Source organism: Gymnogyps californianus, chromosome 6 (genome assembly GCF_018139145.2).
Source record: "Gymnogyps californianus isolate 813 chromosome 6, ASM1813914v2, whole genome shotgun sequence".
Lineage (NCBI taxonomy): Eukaryota > Metazoa > Chordata > Aves > Accipitriformes > Cathartidae > Gymnogyps > Gymnogyps californianus.
The window spans coordinates 10,020,129-10,043,674 of NC_059476.1; the positions used below are offsets into that span (position 1 = coordinate 10,020,129).

General features: G+C 46.1%; 1 protein-coding gene across 2 annotated transcripts in view; it reads right to left on the minus strand.

The window, feature by feature from the left end:
• Window positions 1-18,684, minus strand: part of VWA2 (von Willebrand factor A domain containing 2) — a 29,387-nt gene extending 10,703 nt beyond the window's left edge. Inside the window, exons 1-7 of one of the 2 annotated variants that reach the window (XM_050899179.1) lie at window positions 18,621-18,684; window positions 11,695-11,753; window positions 10,981-11,055; window positions 8,793-8,926; window positions 6,418-6,527; window positions 786-980; window positions 287-417 (exon numbers count right to left, since the gene is read on the minus strand). In XM_050899179.1, the coding sequence (XP_050755136.1) occupies window positions 287-417; window positions 786-980; window positions 6,418-6,527; window positions 8,793-8,926; window positions 10,981-11,055; window positions 11,695-11,743 (694 nt within the window). In that variant the 5' untranslated portion in view covers window positions 11,744-11,753; window positions 18,621-18,684. Of the gene's footprint in view, window positions 1-286; window positions 418-785; window positions 981-6,417; window positions 6,528-8,792; window positions 8,927-10,980; window positions 11,056-11,694; window positions 11,754-18,620 lie in introns of those variants that run through there. The other variant, XM_050899178.1, reaches the window with a different exon arrangement.
• Window positions 18,685-23,546: the final 4,862 nt, after the last annotated feature.

Consider the following 23,546-nt stretch of genomic DNA (forward strand, 5'->3'; position numbering starts at 1 on the left):
AACTGTGTTTATTCCTCTATCCCCCATGACATGAGCAAGGACCAATACTCCCATTTTCAGAGGTGAACCGAGACACAGAAAGATTTAGGATCCTGCAGCTTGCAGGTATTTGGAGAGGTAGCTGGCAAGCATGCCATCCAGTATGGGCACCAGAAGCAGGTTACCTCGAAGTGCAACACCTGCTAATTCCCCTGTACGCTTTCTGACACTGCCTCATCTTTCTCACTCAGTGACACAGTCCAAGCTCAAAGCATGGGCATGACGGTGGAGCCAGGACAGGGGTTACCTGGAGCGGTGGTGCTGCAGACAGAGCCGGTGAGGGTGCTGTACAGGCCGTTGACAGCATCGTCGGCATCTCCAGCAAAGAGCACGTGCTGCTCGGTGGGCTCGCTAGCCAGCACGTACAGCTCCTCCCACCTGCCGAGCAAGGGAGGGGTTCAACCACTTAGTCACCCCCAAAGAACTGAGTATCAAAACAAAATCTGTGCAGCAGATAGAGAGCTGATGCAAAACCATGACACCCTTCAAACAGTTTTCAAGATCCTGGTGTGTTTATTTGCAGGCAGTAGCATAGCTCTACTCAGTGGAAGAGCTTCCTTCACCAACTCTGGTCCTTCTTCTACACCAGCCACCAAATTAGTGTTTCCTCCATGCCTGTGTTACCCCGCACATTCCCCTTTTCTCTTTCCAAAACTCGTATCTAACACAAGACCATCCCTCACTCACTAGGACTTGCCATGTAGCTAGCTGGGCCTCCATTTCCCACACTGTGGAAAGTTTCCTACCTTGGAAACTTGATTCCCACTGCAAAAACTGTGATGTGTCTCTCCTTCACCTGCATTGCAGGCATCGCGGTACTGCCCTGGGACTTTCCATCCGAAATGATGATCAGGACTTCAGGGACGCTTGAGTTTCTGCCACCAGGGAATCCCTTGCGGAGAATGTACTTCAGAGCCCGACCTGTCTCTGTGCTCCCACCTCTAGAAACAAGGGAGATAAAATCAGAAAAGCAGAAATCAAAGCTCTTCTCCTGCTACTGAATTTACCATTTGATTTTCAAATTTCCACCCTCTGGTATGATGGGGAACTTAGCATATTTCTGCCTATTGCCACATAACACATTCACAGAGATGTCTCGTCCTGTCATTCTTGTCATCTTCCTATCCATAGGTCCCATCTACTCGCCCTTACCTGCCTCCTCTCCAACCTAGAGTGGTCTCTAGAAGACTGCTAAACACACAGCAGAGTGCTTCTGCAATTGGAGCAGGAACCAGAGCTCTCAGATATTTGAGTTTTATTTCCAGCTTCGACAAATGCCTCAACTGCTTCTGTTTTTCCACTTGAAAATTGCAGTCACTTCTTTAAGAGTTGTGTGGAAAAGCTGTTTTACAACAACCTCTTGTATTCCAGTCAGAAACACAGTACAAGTGGGCAAAATGAATAAAGACCAGCACCTCAAAGTGGTTTCCTTTCTCTTGACGCATAAACGTGCTACAAATTCCTGTCACGCATCATCCCTTTCCCTCCATGGCACCTTCTGCCGTTCTTAGACCAACAGCTAAGGCAGGGAGCTATGTGTCCCAGCTTGTAACTGAGAATCTGCAGTCCAGCAGTGTGCAGAGAGTCCTTGCCTTTTTCTCCCTGGTTGATCTGCAGGTTAATTTGATTTTCTACAAAAAGTCATTCGTCCATCCTGTAGTAAAGCTCCTGAAAATACAAATGCTGAAAGCTTCTTAGTGTATCCCTGGAAACTCAGAAGGACTGAACACAAGGCATGCTTTCTTCAGGGCTTCACCAGTACCTTTTACCTGAGGAAAGTAAACATTAAGAAAAGCCACCTGATGTTCCAGTTGTCTAAACCCATGCTAAACTCAGTTAAAAGCAATATTCTCATCTGCTAGGTTGCTTGCCAGCAGCACTGGTATGATAGGGAAAGTGCATCAGCCACTGATGTTCACACAAGCTGTATCCGTCACTTCTCGTTTTGGAGATGGCACCACCTGGAAGAAGCACAAGGCCATTTAAAATGTGGCACAAGTTACCCACATCAGCTCATTTGTGGCTCAGATGCCAAAGCTGCCTTACTCCTCATACTGCCTGCACTGCAGTAGTGTCCTGTAGTCCTGGCAGGGTCTGGGGGCCCTCGGGGCTGGGGTCTGGGCTATCATGGAGATTGCCTGGGGGTCTCTCCTGTCAAAAATACCTTCCAATACATGTAACTCAAAGAGTGGGATGAAGACAGTCCTGCCATCCTTTGCTTACAAATGAATGGGATATCAAGAGATGAAAGGCCAGACTTGTCAAAGCATCAGATGATCCCGTCTGAAAATCTGCACATATCCATCTGCTCCGAAGAGCTGACTGATGGGATGGTCCTGAAGAGAAGTGGGCCTGGGGAGCAGGATGGAGGGGTGCGCAAGCTGACCTCTGAAGGAATGAAAACTAAATGTCCTCTTGGACCAAAGAGGACAGAGGCAGATTTGAGCGCTGATCCTGGGTCCTTCCCCACAAAACCATCTACTCCCTCTTGCCTGGCCCCACAAAAGCAGTTTCTGGTGGTGCAAGGAACCAGCTACCTCTGTATTTTGGCAGCCCTTGAATTCTGCCCTGGAGAAGGGAATGTTTCTGAGGTAGAAAGCGATTAGTTCAATACTCAGCAATGCTCTCAGTAGCAAAGTACTAAACCCACACCAGGACTTGGGTGCCAAAGGGGACACATTCCAGTGGTGACACATGCCAATGGTGACATAAATCAGCAGGTAAAATGGGCTGCTGCTAAGCATTAGGGAATGGCAGACATCCAGCCTTGCAGCTGTGCAATAACTCCCAAGGAAAAGCAACCTCGAATGCAGTATTAGTAGAAAATAAGCTACAGCTTGCCAGAGAACAGCTTTAGTCAAAGATGCCTTAGAAATCCTGAGACTCATTTCTTGTGAGATTATTAAAGAATAAGATTTGCTGACTGCTGGATGCCTCCTTAACCTAAGAGCCTGATTGCCCTGCTGAGCCTGTAGATACTGGAGCTATCTGTTTGAGAGGTATGCTGCACATCAGCACAAAGCCCTGGGGAGGGAAAAGAGAGGTCCCTCTGGCACCAGAGTGCACCCAAGAGAAGAGCTGCTCACTGCAGGCAGGCAGGCTTATAGGCAGCGTCCGCACAGTGCTAGGGTCTCTTTGGTGATGGCATACTGGATGTGAACTGGGAAGGAGCCTCTCATTGCAGAGCGTGCTGAAAATAAAGCAGAAGGGAATAAAAAGGGGAGTGCTATACATACACAGAGGTCTAGGAGGGGAAGGACAAGGTGTGGCTGTTTTTATGCACGTTATGCACATTTACTCTAGCTGTTATTTCTTGCTAGTGAGCTCCGTGGGGCAAGGACTGTCCTCCTCTGCTTTCAAGATTTAACTTTAAATGACTGTTAGAGATGCCTGCTCAAGACTGGGCTCCATGTTCTATGTACCATGAAATGTCATCAAAATTATATATAAAATTATCATCTGTGTCAAGCTGAGGCAGGAATGACTACATTGTGAGCCAAACACTGAAGTTTTATTTAAGTAAAACCATGGGTAACCTAACAGAGACCTTGGAGAGGAGGTAGGAGATGGTCTCCCCTCTGTCTTACAGGGTGAGGTTTGGTGGACTGTGCAGCTGGATCCCAAGGTGGCTGGGTGAAATCAGCCCCAGCTGCTCCAACTCCCTACCTACCTCCCACACTCAGAGACTTAGGCTACCCAGGCACAGCAGCCCCTGGTGCTGGCCACCTGATGCAACCAACTCAAGCTTCACATCAACCACCTACATTCCCCACCCAGTCATCACCAGGCTAAGACCTTGCTACAACACAACACACTAGGCAAAACCTTTTCGTCCCCTGTAAAAACCGAGGGCAACCTACACTGCAAGTTCTTCAGCTATTGTCACCAGCTTTGATCGCTGCCTACAACACATTATCTCTTTTTGTTGTTGGAGGGCTAAACATTTGCTTATCTCAAAGGGGTAAATCCTGCATGGACATGAGTCTCCCTCTTCCTTTCTTGGTAGTTCTCCATCTGCACAACATGAGAGGTCTGTAATGTGCTGTCCCCGACTGGACGTTTGATACCAGAGAGCCCAGCTCCCTGGGAACATGCGCCAGACCTGTTGATAATTAAGCCACTAGATCAGAGAAGACATTTCCAGCTGTCTTCTAATTCTGTCCAAGAAGCTGTGCTACAAATCACTTCCTATGATTGCCTTTTAGGGCTGCTTTTATTGCCATCCAGAGCAAGCAAGGGGAAACAAACTACAAGTGTTACTCCTTTCTTGGAGGCATCGTGTTCTCCGGTGGCTGTGTTGACACAAACACACCCCATTTGCTTTCTCAACATCCATCCTTTGCTTTAGCACCTGATTCCTGACTTGCTTGTTCTAGAAAAGCATTTGATCATGCCCAAGTTCATTATTTTCCATCTACCCTCTGATTTTCACAGAAACTTTTCAATTCAGTACCTGACAGGCCTTTTTGCTTTGAACTTCTTTCTTTAGGTACTTCCTCCTCTGCGCTCCACCATTTCAAAGCATACTCAATGACCGTGTGTTCATAGCATGTCCAAATCTGCCTTTTCCTGACCAGATGTCAGTAGCCGTCAGGCGCTTCAGTAAAAAGTGCTGTGCCTGACGGAAAATATATTGTGCATAGTCAGTTTGATGACTAAATCTTGATGAACTCAGTACGCTGTGCCCATGTGAGCCTTGAGGATTAGAAAAAGTTAATAGAGAGTCTCTGCACCAAAGCTCATTAAATTCAGTTTCTTACAAATTTGCATTTGGAGGTTCGCTGGTTTTTGACACAGCGGATGTGCGTTTAAGGCATTACTCCAATAAAGATTTTCTGAAGCCGAAGGAGATCTGGACTTTACCTGCTGCCTTTCCTCAGGAACAGCACTAAGAAGGTTTCTCTCCTGTAATCAGCCATTGACTTGTATGAAAGAAATTAATAAGAAATTTAGCTTCTGAGATTACCGCCGAATTCGGTTGAAATTGGCCAATGAATTCAAAAGCTATTTGGATGGGATTCACGGAGAGAGACCGGCACACTCTGAATAAATCACAAAAGCTTCACTTCAGTCTGGTGCTGCCTCCTTTCAAGCGTGCTCAGCTCCGTGCCCGGAGCACAGGGCTGAAGTCGGGAAATGCCTCGCTGGCCAAAGGCTCATCAGAAGCACATCAAGGAGCCTCTCAATCGAGACGTCAAACACCCAGTTTTTTCGGAAGCCGACTGGAATCCATCCATAACTATTTTATCTGCTTTGAAATGTCAGCTTTTCATTTAAACTAGATGAAATGGCCGAGCACAAGGTCATTACTTCTGTTTGATCTGTCAGCATCCATGTGTTGTCATCAAGGAATTTCAGCGCCAGACACCAAACACTGCTTCACTTTCTCTGCTCTCACAGACTTTCAAGCAACAGCCAAAGAGGAGGAGTATATCTTGTTTTCTGGTAAGTTTTTCCTGTAACATTACATGAGAGGTTTTCTTGATTTGATAAGTTTATCAAAAGCAATACAACAAAACCCAGCCAACTGATCTTGCTTGAAAAAGTCAAAAGTGATCACATTTGCTTGCAGTATGTACATCATGCTGAGAGCAGCAGACACCCCTGAGAAATGTTGAGCTAACCTTTGGCCTTAAAGCAGATCAGCTAAAGAAAGAGTAGACACCCACAGGCCATACCAGTACCTCATCTATCATCAAAACAAGTGTTATTTTGAGGTGGTTGTCAGATCCTTTGTAGATCCAAATGTATTTCTCAGAGATGAAAAGTTTGGATTTTGAGAGGCTCTAAGGACAGTGCTTCTTTGGGCTCCTGGCTCCGTTTCCTGAGGTCATGGGAAGACATCCAAGTCTTAACATTCAGGAAGAAAAAAGGTTTCTGTCTGAAAACCTGATCCTCTTCTTGAATTCAGCAGACACACATGCACAGATATCTGGGGACCAGCAATTCATCACTACCTCGTAGGACACAGGAAACTGTAACCACCAAAAAATGAAGATGCACACTGTCCTGCCTTTGCTCAGCCATGTGGGAACGCCACACTTGCTTTTCCCTGAAAGGATGTAACCCACTGCTTGGCACAAACAACCAGAAAAACCTGCCAGGAGGCTCATGGAAAACTCTCCCCTATTTACCACGTTATAGTGGGACTCTGAAAACTTTCTCCCCTATCAACTTTCACTGACAAAGACAGACCAGGTTGCGCGTTTTTAGCTGACTGTGGATTATGGACCACAGACAGTGTTCATCCACCCCCCCCCCGGGGGCATCATGTTGGTGTATGCACAGCAGAGGTGGAGATGTCTGGACCTCAAAAAACTCTCAGTCCAGAGATCATTCATAGCCCAGAAAAAGAGAAGAGCTGTAAAATAAGCTGACCTGAACGCAACCCTCTTGATTATCTCTTTCACTTCTTGTTTAGTGAGATACGAATCCAGTGGGAATTCAAGGTGGGGAGTTGAGCTAAACTGTATCATTCCCACGCGGACCTAAAAGAAAAGGTTAAAGATTATGAAAGGTGTCTGTGAGAGTTTTACTCTCTTGATCAATTTACAGATTTGGGAAGACTAAACTCTATCAAGACAAACTCTGTTTTCCATGTTGAGCCACTGGCACTCTAAATGAACTTCAAAAAAGAGCACAAATCACAGCATTACCTATACAGACTATAAACAAGTCAAAAAAGTTCATCTGCAAACAACGGGAGCCTCTGCTGCAGTTACAGGCAGCTCAAGATCTATATTTATCCATTCAGAGCGGCTAGTAGCCTCAAGGACAGTAAGTTCATAAATAACACCTTTTATACCAAGCCATTTATACACTGTGCAGGCTATCTTTCCATTACCAAAAGCAGCTCCCTCTGGCATTGAGCACAGTAGGCAACACAAACTGATTATTTTTCCACTACCTCCTCTAAAACCATTTTCTATAGTTGAAAATGCCTGAAAATGCAAACAGACCAAATTGTCTCTATTGGGCAATACATTCACAATATTTCACTGAAGCCTTACAAGAAGTTTTAGGGAATGTGACAACTTCAAAGGTGAAAAGGCTACTGATTTTCAGTCCAGCCTATGTGAGGACTAAGAGAAAGACTAGGGGAAGGATGGTATTTAAAAAAAACAACCACCAAATCTGCAAATATTAAATGTTCAAATTCTTTTGCCTAAGCCTACATTGCAGTTGGTTCCTAGATGCAAGACTCTACTTTCAGTCAATTTAGTATGAGCCACGAAAAGGGAATGCCCATTTAACCTGAGCCACCTAGCATCTCTCAAAGCCTCGCACACGCACTGTGACTCCTTACCATCATGGCCCAGGTTGTGGAAAGCTTCCTGTGCTGTGTGGCTGTAAGCTGAGATCTGAAGGGTGAAAGACTTCTAGATGAGAAAATGATGGAAGGGAATGGCGATTTCAGCTTCCAAAGGGCCTTGCAACAGGGGCAGAGCCGCAGATTTTGATTTTAGGACCTGGAGCAGCGGTGGTAGTTGGTCTGGAGGAGGTTTTTGGGTAAAAGTCTAAGCATCCCTGCTGTGGGAACCAGGAGCAAACACAAGACCTGCCTCTGTTCCTTTGCTCCCACACCTTTCTGGAGAATCAGACATGGACCAGGGGTCCTCAAAGCCACAGCAGGCCCAGACCCACTCTTTGTCCTGCCTCTTCCTGCTATGCAGAGACCTTGCGTCCCTGCCACAACCTTCCCAAAGACCTGACATTTATTTGGAAAGGCTCTGGCAGGGAATCAAGTACAGCAACCATCCCAGCCCGCTCCAAGGCCCCAGGCTAGGATAGTGTGATGTGGGACTGGATGCACAGCTGGAACTGCAGCTGGGTCTGGCTTGAAATCCCCTCAGACAAACCCCAGAACGTGTTATTCAGGCCCAGAGGTGCCTCAAGGATGGCTCCAGGGAGCAGGTAAGACCTGAGGGAGCCCGGACTGTGGCTACAGCGGCACAGCTCCCATCACTCCTTGCAGACACACAGCACCCAAAATTAGACTTTGATTTGAGCCAAGGTCCAGAATAGGAGTGGACAAGAAAGAACTTGGCATAGCCACACCTGTCCATTTATCTTAGCACGTTTTATACTGGGTATCCGCAAACAACAGCTGCTTGGACTCCAGCTGGCAGTCCCAGCTGGCCAGTCCTGTGCTCTTCTCTCTGGTGAGCACCAGCATTAAATGCACTGCGCCACTAGCAGGTGGGGAGTGCGGTGATATCTTGGAGACCTATGGCAGCATACAGATGCCCAAACGCCTCAGTATACAGCTGGTGCCTTGCAATGAACTCCTTCCCTTCTGCCCTTTTGGCTTATTTTGGAATAGAGACCTTCTAGGAGAAGCAGAGCAAGCAGACTGCATCATTTACCTCTGCACATGTGAAGGTGATTAACTTCCCAGAGACTAATTCTGCAACTTTCCAGGGAAAAACAACAAAAAGAGCCAATCATTTTAATCTATGACCATCCAAACCAAAATAAAAATCAGTAAAAAAACCCCAAATCATAATCTTTAACCTGAAAGATTATGTCTTTTCTCAAGACCAAATGGAACTGCTTAAAAATCTGTGAAGAATCAAGAAGTGTCCTCCAACTCTACCACTTCACAAACCTCCACTGCATCGTTCTGAATAAATACTCAGACCCCATGGTAGCTGCTAGGTTGAATTTTGCAAATTCACTCAGCATGTTATCACTGGCCTTTCCAGACATTGCCAAGCTGCTTGAAACTAAAATGAGACATTCCTGACACTCACCCTGTCTGGATGGATGTCCAAGGCATCACAGAGCTTGCCTGCGAAGTGCTTAGACCTTTCAAAGCTTCCTTTGCCAATGCTGTAGGAGCCATCCAAGAGGAAAAGAACATCTAATGAAGCAGAGCACTGCATCACTAGGAGAAAAAGATACACACTGTGAAACTGCACTTTATTAGTCTCACTCTCTGGAAGCAGACAGCCAAGAGCAGAAAATCCAGACAAATGAACTTGCCGAGGACGGACTGGGGCAACCCGGTGTTCACAACCCAAAGCTCACACGCACTCCTGCTCTGGCCTGCAGCAGTGCCAGTTCAGCCCTCACAGTCTGCAAGACTTTCACCTTAGATTTCAGGTCCCCAGCCTGGCTTTAGCAGTTCAGTGAAAGCATGGGAGCAACAACTCCAACGAGCTGATACAGCCATATCATTAACCGCAGAGAGAGCTGCTCTCCCGGCGAGGACGCGGAGGGGTGAGCAGTGGGGAGAGGTGGCCGTGCCCGGCGGGACCTGCAGCCTCTCCCAGCCCAAGGCACGGACGTGAATCCGGGAGGCGTTTACAAAGCGTAGAGAGTCCCACAGAGACAGATGTGTTTCATCTGCAGCACGTTTTTCAAAACACGCTCGTATTTTTCTAAACACAAACTCTCTGAACAGCTCCCAGGCATGGAGATAAACACTTTTCACAAAAATCTGCCTTTTATCCTGTCTTCAGAGATGTGTCCTTGTATCGCCCCTGCCTGCATGGACACGACTGCTCCCAAGTACAAGTTCCTGAGGTGCTTACGCTGCAGTGGAAACCCATAATTTCACTGACAAAAATAATAATCAAAAAAAAGGTAGTCTGCAGACTCTGAAGAGACATTTTCAAAGCATTTACACAGAAATTTTGAAGTCACCTCTGTAGCATTTACCAGAACCAACTTCAAGGGAAACTGAATCCAGAAGCTCAATACAGGCAGCAAGCACACCAGCCTTTTAAGAACCCTTTTGACCCGTGCCCTTCTCTATCCCCATTATCATCATCATCATTTTATTATCACTACTTTTTTCCAAATCAGTCCTTCTAGCAAAAACCTGTATTTATAATTAGGGTTTTCTAATACCAGATTATGAGGGATTGAAAGTTGTAAAGCATTCCCTTCTGGGTCGCTGGGTTTTCCAATAGGGCAACCAGCCTTGCCCTGGAGCACTGCATTGGGGACGAGCTGGAGCACGGCCCCTCTGCTAGCGCCGTCCCAGCTTGTCAGCCTTGCCCTCACAGCCGATCTGAACGTGGAGATGCAACAACCCGGGTACTCGCCCACAGTCACTGACCCCAGCTGCCTGCCCAAGCATGCACAGAGAAAACTGTTGTGCCCCCATCCCAGTATGGGCTTGGCATGGAGAAACGGTCTTCAGGTTGCTCTGGAGTTCAGCGGAACAGGGAGCAGGGATCTCCATATAGCAGCTGCACAGCAGCAGCAACACAGCTCTCTTACAGAGACTTGTAAGCAGGATGTCTGCAGCCCACCAAAGGGCTCTTGGTGATGTGCATCAGTGAGAAACTCCAAATACAGCACATCAGGATGGAAAGTCTGAGCTGAACACATGGTGCTACAGGGTGGGGCTGGAGGACATGCCTGGCATAGGAAAAAATGTAATTTATCACTTGACGGACAGACAATAGAAAATAATGGCTAGCAGGAGAATGCATGATACAGTTAAGTATAAGTAACCGATTGCATGTACGTCAAGGGAGCTGTAGGGGAACATGGTCTGCTGGTCAGCCAGAGCCCAGTCATCCCTACTCACCGCATCGTGGCTGGTGCTGGCCTTACAGCCTGAACAAATCAGCCACATGAGAGGTCTGATCACAAATCAAGTCTGTAATTAAACACGGCTCCTTAAATCAGGATTGCTTGAAACAGGCTCTGAAGGAACTGACAGAAACACGAGCCGGTTGGCAAATAGCCAATTTGGGAAAAACAGAGTAGGTCAGTGTCCCAGAAGGGCTAATACCAATGAGGGGAAAAGTCGAGCTAGGGCAGAAGCAGCCACAACATTGTGCTTGCCAGAGCATTGCCAGGGACTTTACGGACCGAATGGGGTCCAATAAACAAAAATAATAACAAAAATAAAAAAAACCCTGAGAAAAACAAAGAAAGAAGGAATTCAGAAAGTAGATGACTTGCTTTAAAAAGCAAACTTACACTGGCCAGCAGCTGAGATCTTGCTAATCATCTCCTGGTCAGCATGAATTTCTTGTATACCCAACACCAGCAAAACTGTGGGATCAAACAGATAATCACCCATCGACACTAGAAACTGCCTTTTAAAAAAAAAAAGTTACATGCAGGCTTTAATCTATAGCAGCAAAAATGTTCTTTTGTTGTGTAGATTTCACACTCGCAAAAAATAATTTGGTGACACAGCACAGCAGTGTATCTACGGGAGGAAATTCCTTCCAGCAGGGACACAGAGAGCGTGAAGAATGCCAAGGACCTGACTCCAGCGCATGGGAGGACAGTCCCTCTGCTCACCACATGCAGGGGTGCAGCACAAGAACAAGAGCTAGGCCAGGCTTAGGCTCCAAAGATTACAGTCATAAGCACTGGAGACACCAAATAATTGCACTGGAGAAATTTATGAACTTTTAATATCATAACAACAACATCAGTTTTTCCCATATCAGTTAGACACTTCACATACAAATCAGTGCCATGTGTTTGGATTCTCAGAAAAGCTGTTTCTCCAGGTATTATTTTCTCCCCTTCTGCATGAAACTATGTTTCAGAGGTTTATCCGCAAACCTCCTGGAGAGGAACTGATTTGGCTCTCGTTCCTGGGAGCGAAGAACTCCAGCCAGAGATGGGGAAGCATCCAGGACAGAAACCACTGATGCAAAACGACAACTTTAAACTTACCTTGGGGAAGCAGGAAAACGCAGATGGACTCAAATGACAAGAGGCTCATGGTGACAAATCTGAAAGAAAAAAAAAAAAAAAGGAGAGGAATATTAATCCAATTCCTAAAGCCGGTTTCTTTACCTGCAGCTGATGATCTCCTTGCTGGTTGTCTCATGTGATGAGTTCAGAAACATTTGGTTTGAGGGACAAAAGCAACTCCTACCCTGGGGAGAAGGGTGGGAAACAGAAGAAAAATACATTAAAATGAGGGAATGATAGAACAGAAAGTCTCCCCTACATACTCATCTCCTTTCCTATCAAGAACGGAGAAAGCAGGCTTCACAGGGGAGGGAGGGAGGGACTGCCCAGCCTCCTCTCCTTCCCTCCATGGCCACCCAGACCTCTACTCTCCTCCCTCCTCCCTCCACCTCCTTCCTCTTCACTGCATCTCCTTCTCAAAGCCGAGTCCCCCCAGGGCCCCCACTGCCCTCGGGGAGCCGGTGGAGAGCTCACGACCACAGGGCAGAGCCATGTCCCCCAACCCCACCATCACTTGGGGCTCCAGCTGAGACACCCCTGCTGTGGAGCCCTGCAGAGGGGGACCTGCCCCGTGGGGCCTGCCTCGGCCAGCACTGCTGCCCAGCCCCATCGCGGGTCTTCAACAACACTCAACCACAGGCTCTTCCATGCCTTACATTTTCTGAGGACTGGCTTGCCGGCAAGATGTTTTTATGTACAACTGTCCAGCAAAGTCAATTTTCTGCTCGTTTTTCCTTCGAAATCAGCAAGGCTGCCATCACATTTTAGGTGGACTTCAGTGACACTTTCAAGCATGCCCAGATTTAGACCAAGCATGTCTGGCAGAGGCCTTGGCTTTCTATTTAAAACTTGTATATTTATTTTTTCTCCAGATTAAAAGCACTGGATGCACTCACTAGAGCAAATTTGACCAGATTCACACTGGGTCTCTGCCTCTCTCTTTGCAAAAGCAGATTTTCTTCATGTAGGTACAGAGAAATAAGTGCATTTCTCGATAACCAGCTCTATTAACCAATTGTTTTTCCAAGAAAATAGAGAGTTTTTTCTCAGGAAAGACTTGTCTCTGCAGCAAATGATATATTTAATAAGCAGCTGGGAAGAACTGATGCTTGTTGGTGAAATCGCCAAAATAGGCCCATTCCCATCACTCCCAGTGCCAATTCTTTGAAAGCATAATCTGGCAAATCTCACATATCAGGGCAGTGGGGGTCAGGCTTCCTGGGGTGTCCCACAGGGCCCCATGCTGCCTCTCCCAGTCCAGCCTTCAACTGCTATCACCCTCAGACACATCTCTATATATTAGCTCCTGCAGGAAGGAACATATTTAGTCAGAGGAAGGAGCCGAGCGGTGGTTCCTCTCTGTCTTACTGTTTGACCTTGGATTTAATGTTCAGTGCTGGCGTCTCGCTTCCTCAGTTTCTCCAACTTTTGAGATTGGGTGCCAGCACCCCCTGTGTTTCCATAGGTGGGAAGACTCTATCAATACACAGGCATACTCCCATAAGACTTTAAACACAAGCCAAGCTTTAAGCAACAGAAACTCCTCCTCTAGGCAAGCTTTTCTCTTCAGAGGAGTGGGTGAGACACCTTAAGTGATGGGCTTGTCTTGTACTGGAGCCTCAGTCTCCGACCCTTCCCTCTGCCAGGGGGACCTCTAGCACCCATCCCAGACACATTTGGTCAGAGCAAGGGCCCATTAGGCCCATGAAGCTGCCTGCACCTTACACCCCTCACATCAGACAAGGCAAGATACCTGTAGCAGGCCATGCTCAGTTACCTGCATGGGTCCATAATGAAGAGGGGATTAAGAAAGTGTCATTAGGGATTACAGACACAATAATGCTCTGTGTCTTGCAGTTCTTTACCCAGTACCAGGTGCTTTCCAAGCATCACCCTTCAACGCATCCTCCCAACACCCCCACCAGACTTCCACTGCCAAATTAACATATCCCAGCTTGCTTAAGTAAAGGGAGGCAAACACAAAATATGACTTCATCAAGGAAGCCCTTGCGTTCCGCAGTAGCTTCAAGCCCTGGCACATGCCACAGAGGTAAGGTGATCCTTTTGCCATGCCCCGAGGACATTCTTTCTAGGAGCTAATTCCAGAGCACACAACACCCAAAGGGGGACAAGCCTCTGCTTGTAACCAGATGTGACAGGCAGAGGAGGGGTTCAGGTTGTTTTCATACAAAACATCGACAGGTCGAGATGTTTCTACAACTTGGTCTTATCTTGGGCTTAAATCAACTAATTTGCAGGATGAATTCTTTGCCTTGCAGCCCAGCTAGACTCTTGGCATCAGGAACTGAAAGCAAGCTTCATCATCACCTGCTGCTCATCAGCATTAGCCCAGGATTAGCAGCAGCCCAGGAACTTTAGACAGCAGCTTTGCTGGGGGATGGAGTGGTGAGTGAAGGACCTTTAAATTTTATCTTCCTGGCCATTAAGAAAGGGAAATTCAAAAATGTCTGCATTAGTACTGAGTCAAAAATAATCTTTTTTTTTTTAACCACACTCAGTCGAAACTCCTATTTTTTGTACCCAGATTCTCACTTGGCCACATAAATATGATGACAACTTATGCAAAGCTAAGTAAGAGTGTAACCATACATACCTTATTTGGAGGAGTGAGACAAGAGAGGGGAGAGAGAGGTAGAGGGGGGAAAACCTCTTCTTGACAAGTATCTTCCCAACATGCCTCTCACCATCTGCAAAATATCTGAGCTTGCTTATTCTTTCTAATGAGACAGAACCAAACTGTGATCTGAAAAAACAGTAAACCCAACACCACCGACCACTGTGGTCACCTGGACGTGGAACCAGGTTCGACAGCACAGCTGCGCCTACAAGGGGGCAAGCACCTGGCTGAGAAGGGATCCAAAAAATACCGTGGGCTGGTGCCTCTGTAAGAAAGGGAAAAGGCTTGCAGCTGATGTCAGGTAACTTGCTAAACTTGCCTGGCACGAAACACCATCGCGAGATGCTATCATATCCACATGAACACGTCCCACTTCTACAGACTGTTACCAGAACAGTTAATATCATGTACGCTACTTTGGGGCAAATGTTACTCTTGTACTGGGACAAGTAGAAGATACTTAAAAGTACCAGTCAGCTGCTTTAATTAATTACCACCTCTTCTCATCTCAGAGACCTGGCTTGCAACAAAAGACATCTCCAGCTCATTTTTCAAACTGTCCCCCTTTTATTTAATAGTAGGGGAGAAAGCAGAAAAGATTATGCTGCATATTCATTAAAGCATATTCTTAACAAGCCAAGTGACCCCCTGTCACTGCAGCTGTAACTCTGTGGTTCCCTTCAGTGCTGCTCTGTCTGCTGGGGAGGACGGGGCACCGGCTTGCTGAGGGGTGCCCACTGCTAGGGTCTTGTCTGATGTTTAGGCATAGGGGGGGAAGAGAGGAGGCCAATTTTGCTACCCCCTCTTTCAGTCTCCCTCGGCCTGTTTTCCATAGGTAAATTTTACTTTTTTCTTCTTGCCCAGGTTTGGAGGCAATGGGCCACCTCTATTGGGAACTCCAGGTGTCCCCTCTGCCCGGCCACAGGCACTGCCCCGGCTGGGGGCAGCTAACAGTGGGGGCTGAAACTGAAGGGGGGAGGAGAAAGATGACAGGGAAATGTTTAACTTCTCCTTAAAACAAACATCACAAATTTCAGTCTAAAACTTTTGACAATTTTTTTTCTCCAAGTGATAAACAAGATTAAATTTGCATAAGATGTTCTGCAAAACCAGCTTGTTTATTCATCCCCTGATTCTGCAGCGAGGAACAGTTTTGACAGGCTCTTTCCCCCCGTGCAATAAGGGCTCCTGTGCATAAGACGACCTTGATCCTGCAGCACTGCTCACATGGGGTACTGTCAAAATGAACATACTGCAGATCAGGTCCTGTATGACCCACGAGTTATGGAACAAAAGACACTTTTCTGACCCAAGAGCTTGTGCTAAACCTATTGTGTAGTTTGTTCTGACAGAAGTGCTCATGCTACTGACTTTGCCTGTGGCTAAAGCAACGGGAGTGTTTCTATGAATGTCTCATCTTTTTTTATCCTTTACTGGATGCCACATGCAAGACCACCCAAGGGAACCAGAGCCTGCCTCAGCATTGCAAGCACTCAGCACTTGCTTGCAGCAGCAGGCAGCTAGTGCGGATGCTGGGAAGAAACATTTTATGGAGCGGCTGAGAAAGGGGCACAGTGATCCGTGGGAACTTGGTGTCTTAGGACAAACCAATGGCAGCATAAGAAAATAAATATGCAAACAATATAATTATATTGATGTTATGAAAGAATACAGATACCTTGGTCACATACCCTGCTGAAAACTACTAATTCAAGGCTATGGGTTCTGGTGCAATTACCGTAATTGTCCCGTGTCACCCCCCGCCCCGAGCTGTGCAAATCTGGGAAGGCTACAGCTGGGTGCCTGGCTCGGGGCCTGACCTGCGTCGCCTTGCACCAGCCAGAAACATCCGCACCTGAGGTGGATCAACTACTGATCTACCTACACCACAAGCAGGTGTGAATGGTTCCCAAAGAATGAGGTGGGAGAGGATCACGCTCCCTGCAGCCTTGCAGCAGGCAGCTTTCTTGTGCATATCAGCAAGACGACATCTCTCTACTTCATTCCTTCGATGTACCACAATGCCATACAGATGTCTTTGTCCAAAAGCTTCGCAGAGGGACAGAAAGAGCTCAGGTTTGCCACCTTATCTTACAAGACAAAAAACCATCTGTTATTTCACTTGGTGGTAATCACTGTCCCAAGAGCCTCCCCTGCACGTGTCCTCAGCAGTTCTAGAAGGGGTGCTTGCCATCTGCAGCAGAAGCAAACCACTGGCCAAAGAGCATCATGTTGGTTGCTAATGAAGCCAGGCCTCAAAACATAGGCACCTGCTGGCTGGCTCAGAAGGACAAGCCTCATAGTACCACAAGCAGGAATAAGGACTTAAAGATTGCTACGACAAGCCTCCCTCTTGAGGGAACAAAATTCTGGTCTGTCCTTCCCCAAGCACCCAGTACTGCAGAAGAGGAGGAATTCTACCTTTCCAAGCCAGTCAGTTGCAGTCATTACCTACAGCAGAGGCTGGAGGGAGAGAGGAAAAATCCTTTTTTGACATCTCTGGTATTCAATTTAGCTCTCAGAACATTAAACAGTCTGTCCTCATCTCAGCATGCATGATGCCAAGATGTTCCTGATCATCTCATACCCAGCCCCTTTTACAAAACTAACCCCAGGTCACATCTTATCCTCCTGCTGCATCTCTGTGAGCCCCAGGGACAAGCCACGGCCTGAGAATTTTCTCCATGGCATCACTCCTGCAAACACGTACAAGCTGTTACCCACACGCATTTTCAGGACAGCGGCCTGTGGGACCTTTAGAAAGTGGGAATGTTCCATGTTTGGGTTTTTTTTTTTTGCAGAACTGGGGTAGGGTCAAAAGAGAATTTTTTTAAGTCAGTCCATCTACTTATTCCTTTTAGAGTCTTCCTAGAAGACCCAAACATCTTTAGGAGCACACACCGAAGATGACGTGGTTAACTACCCCAGCACACAGTACATGAGGAGCGGGTCAGCACACACACAGCCCCTCCAGCACAGCCCTCTCTGAAGAAAGTGGGAAAATGTGGTTGTATGTGGGACTTGTCTCCTGGTGATGCCTCATCTTCACTATGCAAAATAAACAAACAAAATAGAAGTCAACTTAGCAGAAGCTGACTTCTGTGAAATCATTTTTACAATTCCCAGGTCACATTTTAATGTCTGTTCACATTTTCCCAGATAACTTGGAAGCAGGGTCCTGCCACCTCCCTGTTTCCTTTCCACTCCAGGCCACTGGGGAAGGCATCTTCATCCCTCTTTAACATACACAGAAACCAAGATACAGAGAGACAAAGTGGCTTGCTCACTGGTGCATGAATCTGTAGCACAACTGGGAACCAGCCAGAGAGTCCTCCTCTAGCCATTATACCACATCAGGAAAAGCCGCTGTTGCGTGTACTCAAAGACAGGGGCGACTCCAATTTCTTTAATGAAATACAAGTGTCTGGGCATATTACAGATATCATTCCAGGTCCTTCAGTCCTTGCTTGATCAAGACTTGATCAAATTGTCTTTGTGTTTTCTGCAGAAAGGTTTTCATTAAGGACATGAGACACAACCTGTCTGAAAGCCTGCCCTGGCAAGTTCAGCACTTTCCCCTGGCCACACCCCAAAACTGCTAGAAACAAGTCAATTAAAGCATTACAGCATGGGCTAGGTCTGGTTTTCTGGGTGGTGGGTTTTTTTGTTATTTTAATAACGCAGCATGGCACTACTTGTTCATTACAGCGAACAAATTCATCCCTTGTTCAAGATGAGTCTGACCCAGTCCCTGTTACTGTGTACAGGAGCAAAGCTTGTGCTCTCAGGGGCACCGTGCAACTGGACCAAAGGCAGAACACACGGAGGCTGGGGCTCAACCTGCCTTGTTGCCAGGTCTTCTCCTGACCAGTGACGGGACCTCGGCTGAGCAACGGGGCTTTTGGGTACCTTCTACCATCCCCTCCCTGATCCTGACTGGCACACGGGCTTTAAGATACCTGCCGCAGAAGCGGTGTCCCGCCGCCCCCCCCACCCGTTGCCCCCCAGCACCCCTCGCACCCCGCGGAGGGGCCAGGAAGGCTTCACCGCCGCCGGGACCGATCCGGTGCAATCCCCGAGGACCGCCCGCTGGGGGCCAGCCCGGCTGCTCGGGCGGCGGCCGGGCTGAGACCCCCCCCGACCCCACCGCCCCCCACCCGGCGCTGCCGCCCGGGGAAGACTCACCCAGGCGCCATCACCCACTCGTCCCGCTCGGCAGCCGCCGCCGCCCCCCGCTCGCTCGCCCCCCCTCCGTCCCTGTGCTTACCCGGGCTCCGCGCACCCCGCCGGGCTGGGAGGAGGCCGAGAGAGCCGGGGCAGCCGGAGGAGGAGCCGGGCGGGGGCTGGCTGCCCTCCCCGCGCTCGCCCCCCTCCTCTCTGCCGCAGGGCCGGGAGAGACCCGCAGCCCCCGCCGCGCACCCAGCTCCGGCGAGCGAGCTTACTCTCAACACCTCTGCTTTCCCACAGGGTCCCTAACCTCTAAAGTCAGAGGTTTAAGATGTTATCAACTAAAAAAGGGGGGGGGAAGCGGTTAGAGTCTTGCAGAGAAAAAGTAAAATGCAACTCAGTATTGCGTAGCCCTCGTGCACCCGATGGGTTGATGAGCAGCCTCCTTCACACTTGGGATTTATATTGTGTCCAGCTGCGACAGCCTCTCTTCCTCATCCATCACACCCTGCCATCTACAACTACGATTTGGGGGAAAAAACCAAACCCAAGAACACCCACAGTGCTCTAGGTTACATTTAAGAGTCACACTGTTGTATCCGCTCATCCAATAGACTAAGTACAGCTGAAAATGTCAGCAGCCCTGGAGCACAGCTAACAGGCCTGGCAGCAACACAGAGCAGAAGTAAAACCACAGACTGCAGGTTACTTTGCACCACCAACAGCCATAAAGTAACTTCTTTTAGGAGTCAACTTTTTTGGGGGAGTGTTTTCCCTAATGCTTGTTTTTCCACAGAAAACTGTTCTTCACCTGTGATTAAAAGTACCATATTCACACTTACTACACTCAGAGGAATTATTTAGGGGACCCATATTAAAAATTATGTTGTGGGGTTTTTTTGGGGGGGGGGGGGTGGGGTGGGGTGTTTTTTTTAACAACTGAAGATGTGCAACTGTAGGAGCAGAAAAGAACTCTACAAATTAATATTCTTTGAAAAGTGTTAACTTCATGTATTTTGGAGTTGCAAATAGCTATATTTTCAAAGAATAAACTGGAATTTAAGTATGTAATAACATTATTCCACTAACAGAAGCTATACTAAAGTAGCAGATCCCATTCCTAGATCAGCCTTCCTTATTCTGCTTTTTACTTCTTTTCTCCAGCAGGACACGTGGTGCCTACCACACTCATCCTGTAAACAGTCCTTACCCTTGAAAGCTGAGCAATGCCAGGAACTCCACAGCAAGAATAAGGACACAAGACGAGCTGTGCCATGGGCATGCAGCACCCGGACCTTGCTCAGCTGTTCTCTGTCCTGCAAAGGTCTGACTCAGAGTGAAAGGATAAGTACTCAGGCTAGATTCCACCCCACCACACACCCACCACCAAAAGGCAGCTCCCACAAAAAAAGCCAAGGAAGAAAGCCCCACCAGAGCAATTAATTTTAAATACAGTGGCACTACAGGATGGTCCAGCCTTGGAGAGAACATTTCTGTCTTACATGATAGGGTTACCACAACATAGCTGTTAAAAACCTGTAACTCTAAAACATTAAGAGGATCGCTGTTACTGTACTTTCAGCCCTTCCCTACCAGGTCAATTTAAGAGATGAGAGTACTAACTAATCTAAATCAATCCCTAGCTGTTATCTTTAATTTCTTTTTAGAGGGTAATGCGGTTCTCAGGAGGTTACAGTAACCTGGCTGGAGCTACCAAACAGGGTCTGTGCATAGCCAAGTGGGTACTGAATCGCACTGGGAAGTTCTCCCTGACCCGTCCCAAGGCTCGGCTGTACTGCAGGCAGAAGGAGCAGCTAACCACTGTGATGCACACACTGTGACTGAGCAATGCTCTTGTAAATAAAAAAAGTACCTTCAGAAAAACTAAAGACATATTTAGGAGGGGAGAAGGTGTCAGACCCACTTGTAGTAAGAGTTTGAAAGTAGACAGCAAGACCTCAAGCGTCCAAGCCTCAAGACAGCACTGACCTTCAAAAGCATTGTACCACCTTAACCTGACAGGTTTAACCAGCATCTAACGTGCAAGTACTGGTAACTGCACAAGATGGAGCACTTTCAGTTGAAGAATATCTTGCACATCTCCTCCCCCACAAAACTAAACACAGATCAATAATTTTGTAATCTGTACAGACAAAACACTCCCTTGTGTCTACCTCACAGTATGTTGTTAGGAATGGAATGCAACACCAAGTGCTAAATAATAAATAAATAAAACATTTCAGTCAAACCCAATGAACAAAGTATCCTCTAGTTCCTCCAACAGTGATTCATAAATGAAAATTATCTTTTAAGGATTAAAAAACCCTGTTGTTTTTCAGTGCTATATAATTTTTATTAAATTTATACTACTTCCCTTTCAGAAGTGCTATGTTACTCTAGAGTTCCAGTTCACTTTTGTTATTCTTCTCCAGGGAGGATGGAGAGGAATTAAGAAATTTTATTCACCAAGAGCAGGGATGTTATAGTTTAAGTGTTTCATATAATAACCTTTGTTCAGACATAATCACACGTGGAATTTTACTCCAAAATTAGATTCTATACTAGCATTTAGATAAATATAATCCATAGCTGATAGTTTATCACTTCAAGAACAGATTTCAATTACAGATCAAAAGCAGCAGAGAAAAACAAAGCAAGAGGAACCCAAGGCTACATCAAAAAGTCCAAGAGGTTTCCACATTTCTTGTTTGATTTGTCCCTACGTCAATGTTCCCAAAGATTTAATCTGAAATTAAGGAGTAAACTAAGTCTCTGAACCATATGAAATCTCCTACTTCTCCTTTCCTTCCGCTGTCTAGAAGGATTACTGCCAGATACCTTTGTGCTGCACCACACACACATCTCCAAGTGAAACACCAACCACTGCTTTCCAGGGGTTTTTGCCTCAGTAGAACAAGCAAAGACTCACTTTTCCTTTCTCCTGCTTATAAAAGTATAGACAAAGTGACTGCTTTTGACTACTGCAGTCAAAGTCATCTTTTGAAATTCAAGGACTAGTTGCTAGGAGAGGTGGTATGTGGAAAAGTGAACAAAAGCCGTGGGAGGACTAAAGCATCAGCAAATTGCTTTGCATGTGGGCAAATGCTTGTGAAAGTCACACTCGTCCCAGAAAGTCAAAGGACACTTGAGACAGCCGCAATCTTAGTTCAGAACTGAAGGCACAAAAAGAACTCTAGAGACCCAAGTGCAAGAGTTTCTCTAATTATTAGATACTGCAAGAATATGAGGCAACAAAAACTAAGAGGCAGGAAAAAAATCTGAGGCAATTTAAGTGTAATAAAACATTAAGTCAAACAAAAACATTTCACTTTCACAACAAGTTTAATGTCAAGATCCTTCCAATTTGCACAAAGCCCGAACTTAAAATATATACTTCAAGTAGACAAAAAAGCTGACCCTGCAGTTTCAATATGTAAATGTCTGCTGTGCTCTATCAACAGTAATTTGGCATTCCTTAGTAACATCGCCACTGGATTAGTCAGAAATGACAATAAGGTATCAGCCACATTTTAGAGAAATACTGAAAATCCGTTAAAAATTTGATTCAGTATTTTTGTCATATCCCAGAACGGGACTTTTCTATTATGATGTGAAAAAACTTGATGGGGTAGAAATCCTGACAACGTAGCTACACACAAAACAGCTCTAATACAATTTACTTCAAAACAATATTCACAGATGCATTATTACACAGCGTAAGTGTAAATAAAGAACTGTGCGCATTTAAGTGTTCACTGATTTTAGAGAGAACTACCTATATGCAGTCCAAGGCAAGATTCAGCCTTTAATGACACTGAAACCAAGTTTATGAAGAACAATTTTTAGTCTAACTTCAGACTGGAAATTAAGTTGAAAGAAGGCTAACCAAGATAAGATACAGTTTTTCAAGTAATGGTGCTGAAGTTGAAGTAAGCTTTATGATTACAATAATTTCAAATGTAAGTTTGCAGAATAGACTCACAATGCAATGGCCATTCCATAAAGTTATGTGCATTCAACAGCAGAATAAAAACAAAAAAAGCTTAGCAGCACACAGTGGTATAAAACAAAAACAGAACAGAAAATCTAGCTTGCAGCTTTGAAATCCTTCAAGTTACATACTTATTTCACAATAACAATCCAAGCATACAGATAAATACAGGTATGTAAACAGCAGAATTTCGACAAAGTGACTCTCATTTTTAAGCTGATGAATACATTTGCTCTCCCAAAAAAGGAATGGCAGCAACCTGGTATACGTACAAATGAAACGGCACATGTCAGAGACTTAGTGGTCCAACAGTTTTTTCATTTCAGTGAATCCATCTGGATTCCCATACTTGTTTAAAAGGAAGAGTAGGATCTGTTCGTGCTTTTTAAGCTGTGGAATAAGCAGAAAGAATTAGAAATATCCAGTTGTTTTTTTTTTTTTTTAATTGCTGATTTCAGATTAGGGTAGATCCTAAACCCACAAACTCAGCTAAGTCCCATATTAGTTCAATGAATATGCAGATCCTTTCTGCTGTAAAATCTTCTGGAGGGGGAAAAAGCCAGCAGAACTGTAGCTGACTTCCCCTTGCCTCTCCCCCGCCCTCTTTTTTTTTTTTTTTACGAAGAAGAAACTTCCTTGAACTGAATTGATGAAATACTCAAATTAGGACTGACATCAGGATCTTAAATTTGGTTATTCACACATCTATTTCCTGATGTTTTCAGTTATATCGGAATCTTCTGTCTTCTCTTCGTCTGCCATGAGACTTCGAGCCAAACTTATCCGAGTAAGGAAGGATGACAGAAAACAGAAAGTGACCAAACTGAAGTCAGAAAAGACATTAGCTAGATCAAACAGGAAGATCAAAGAGATATAGAGGGGGAAGGGAAAAGGAGGTTCAACAGCCTACAGTGGGACAGAGAAATCAACTACATTCAGGAACAGCACAGTTTTACTGCCTTACTGCCACTAAACTGCTGGTAACTACACTTACTCTGAAGTGGTAAAGGTCTAAATGACCTTGAACAGAAATGC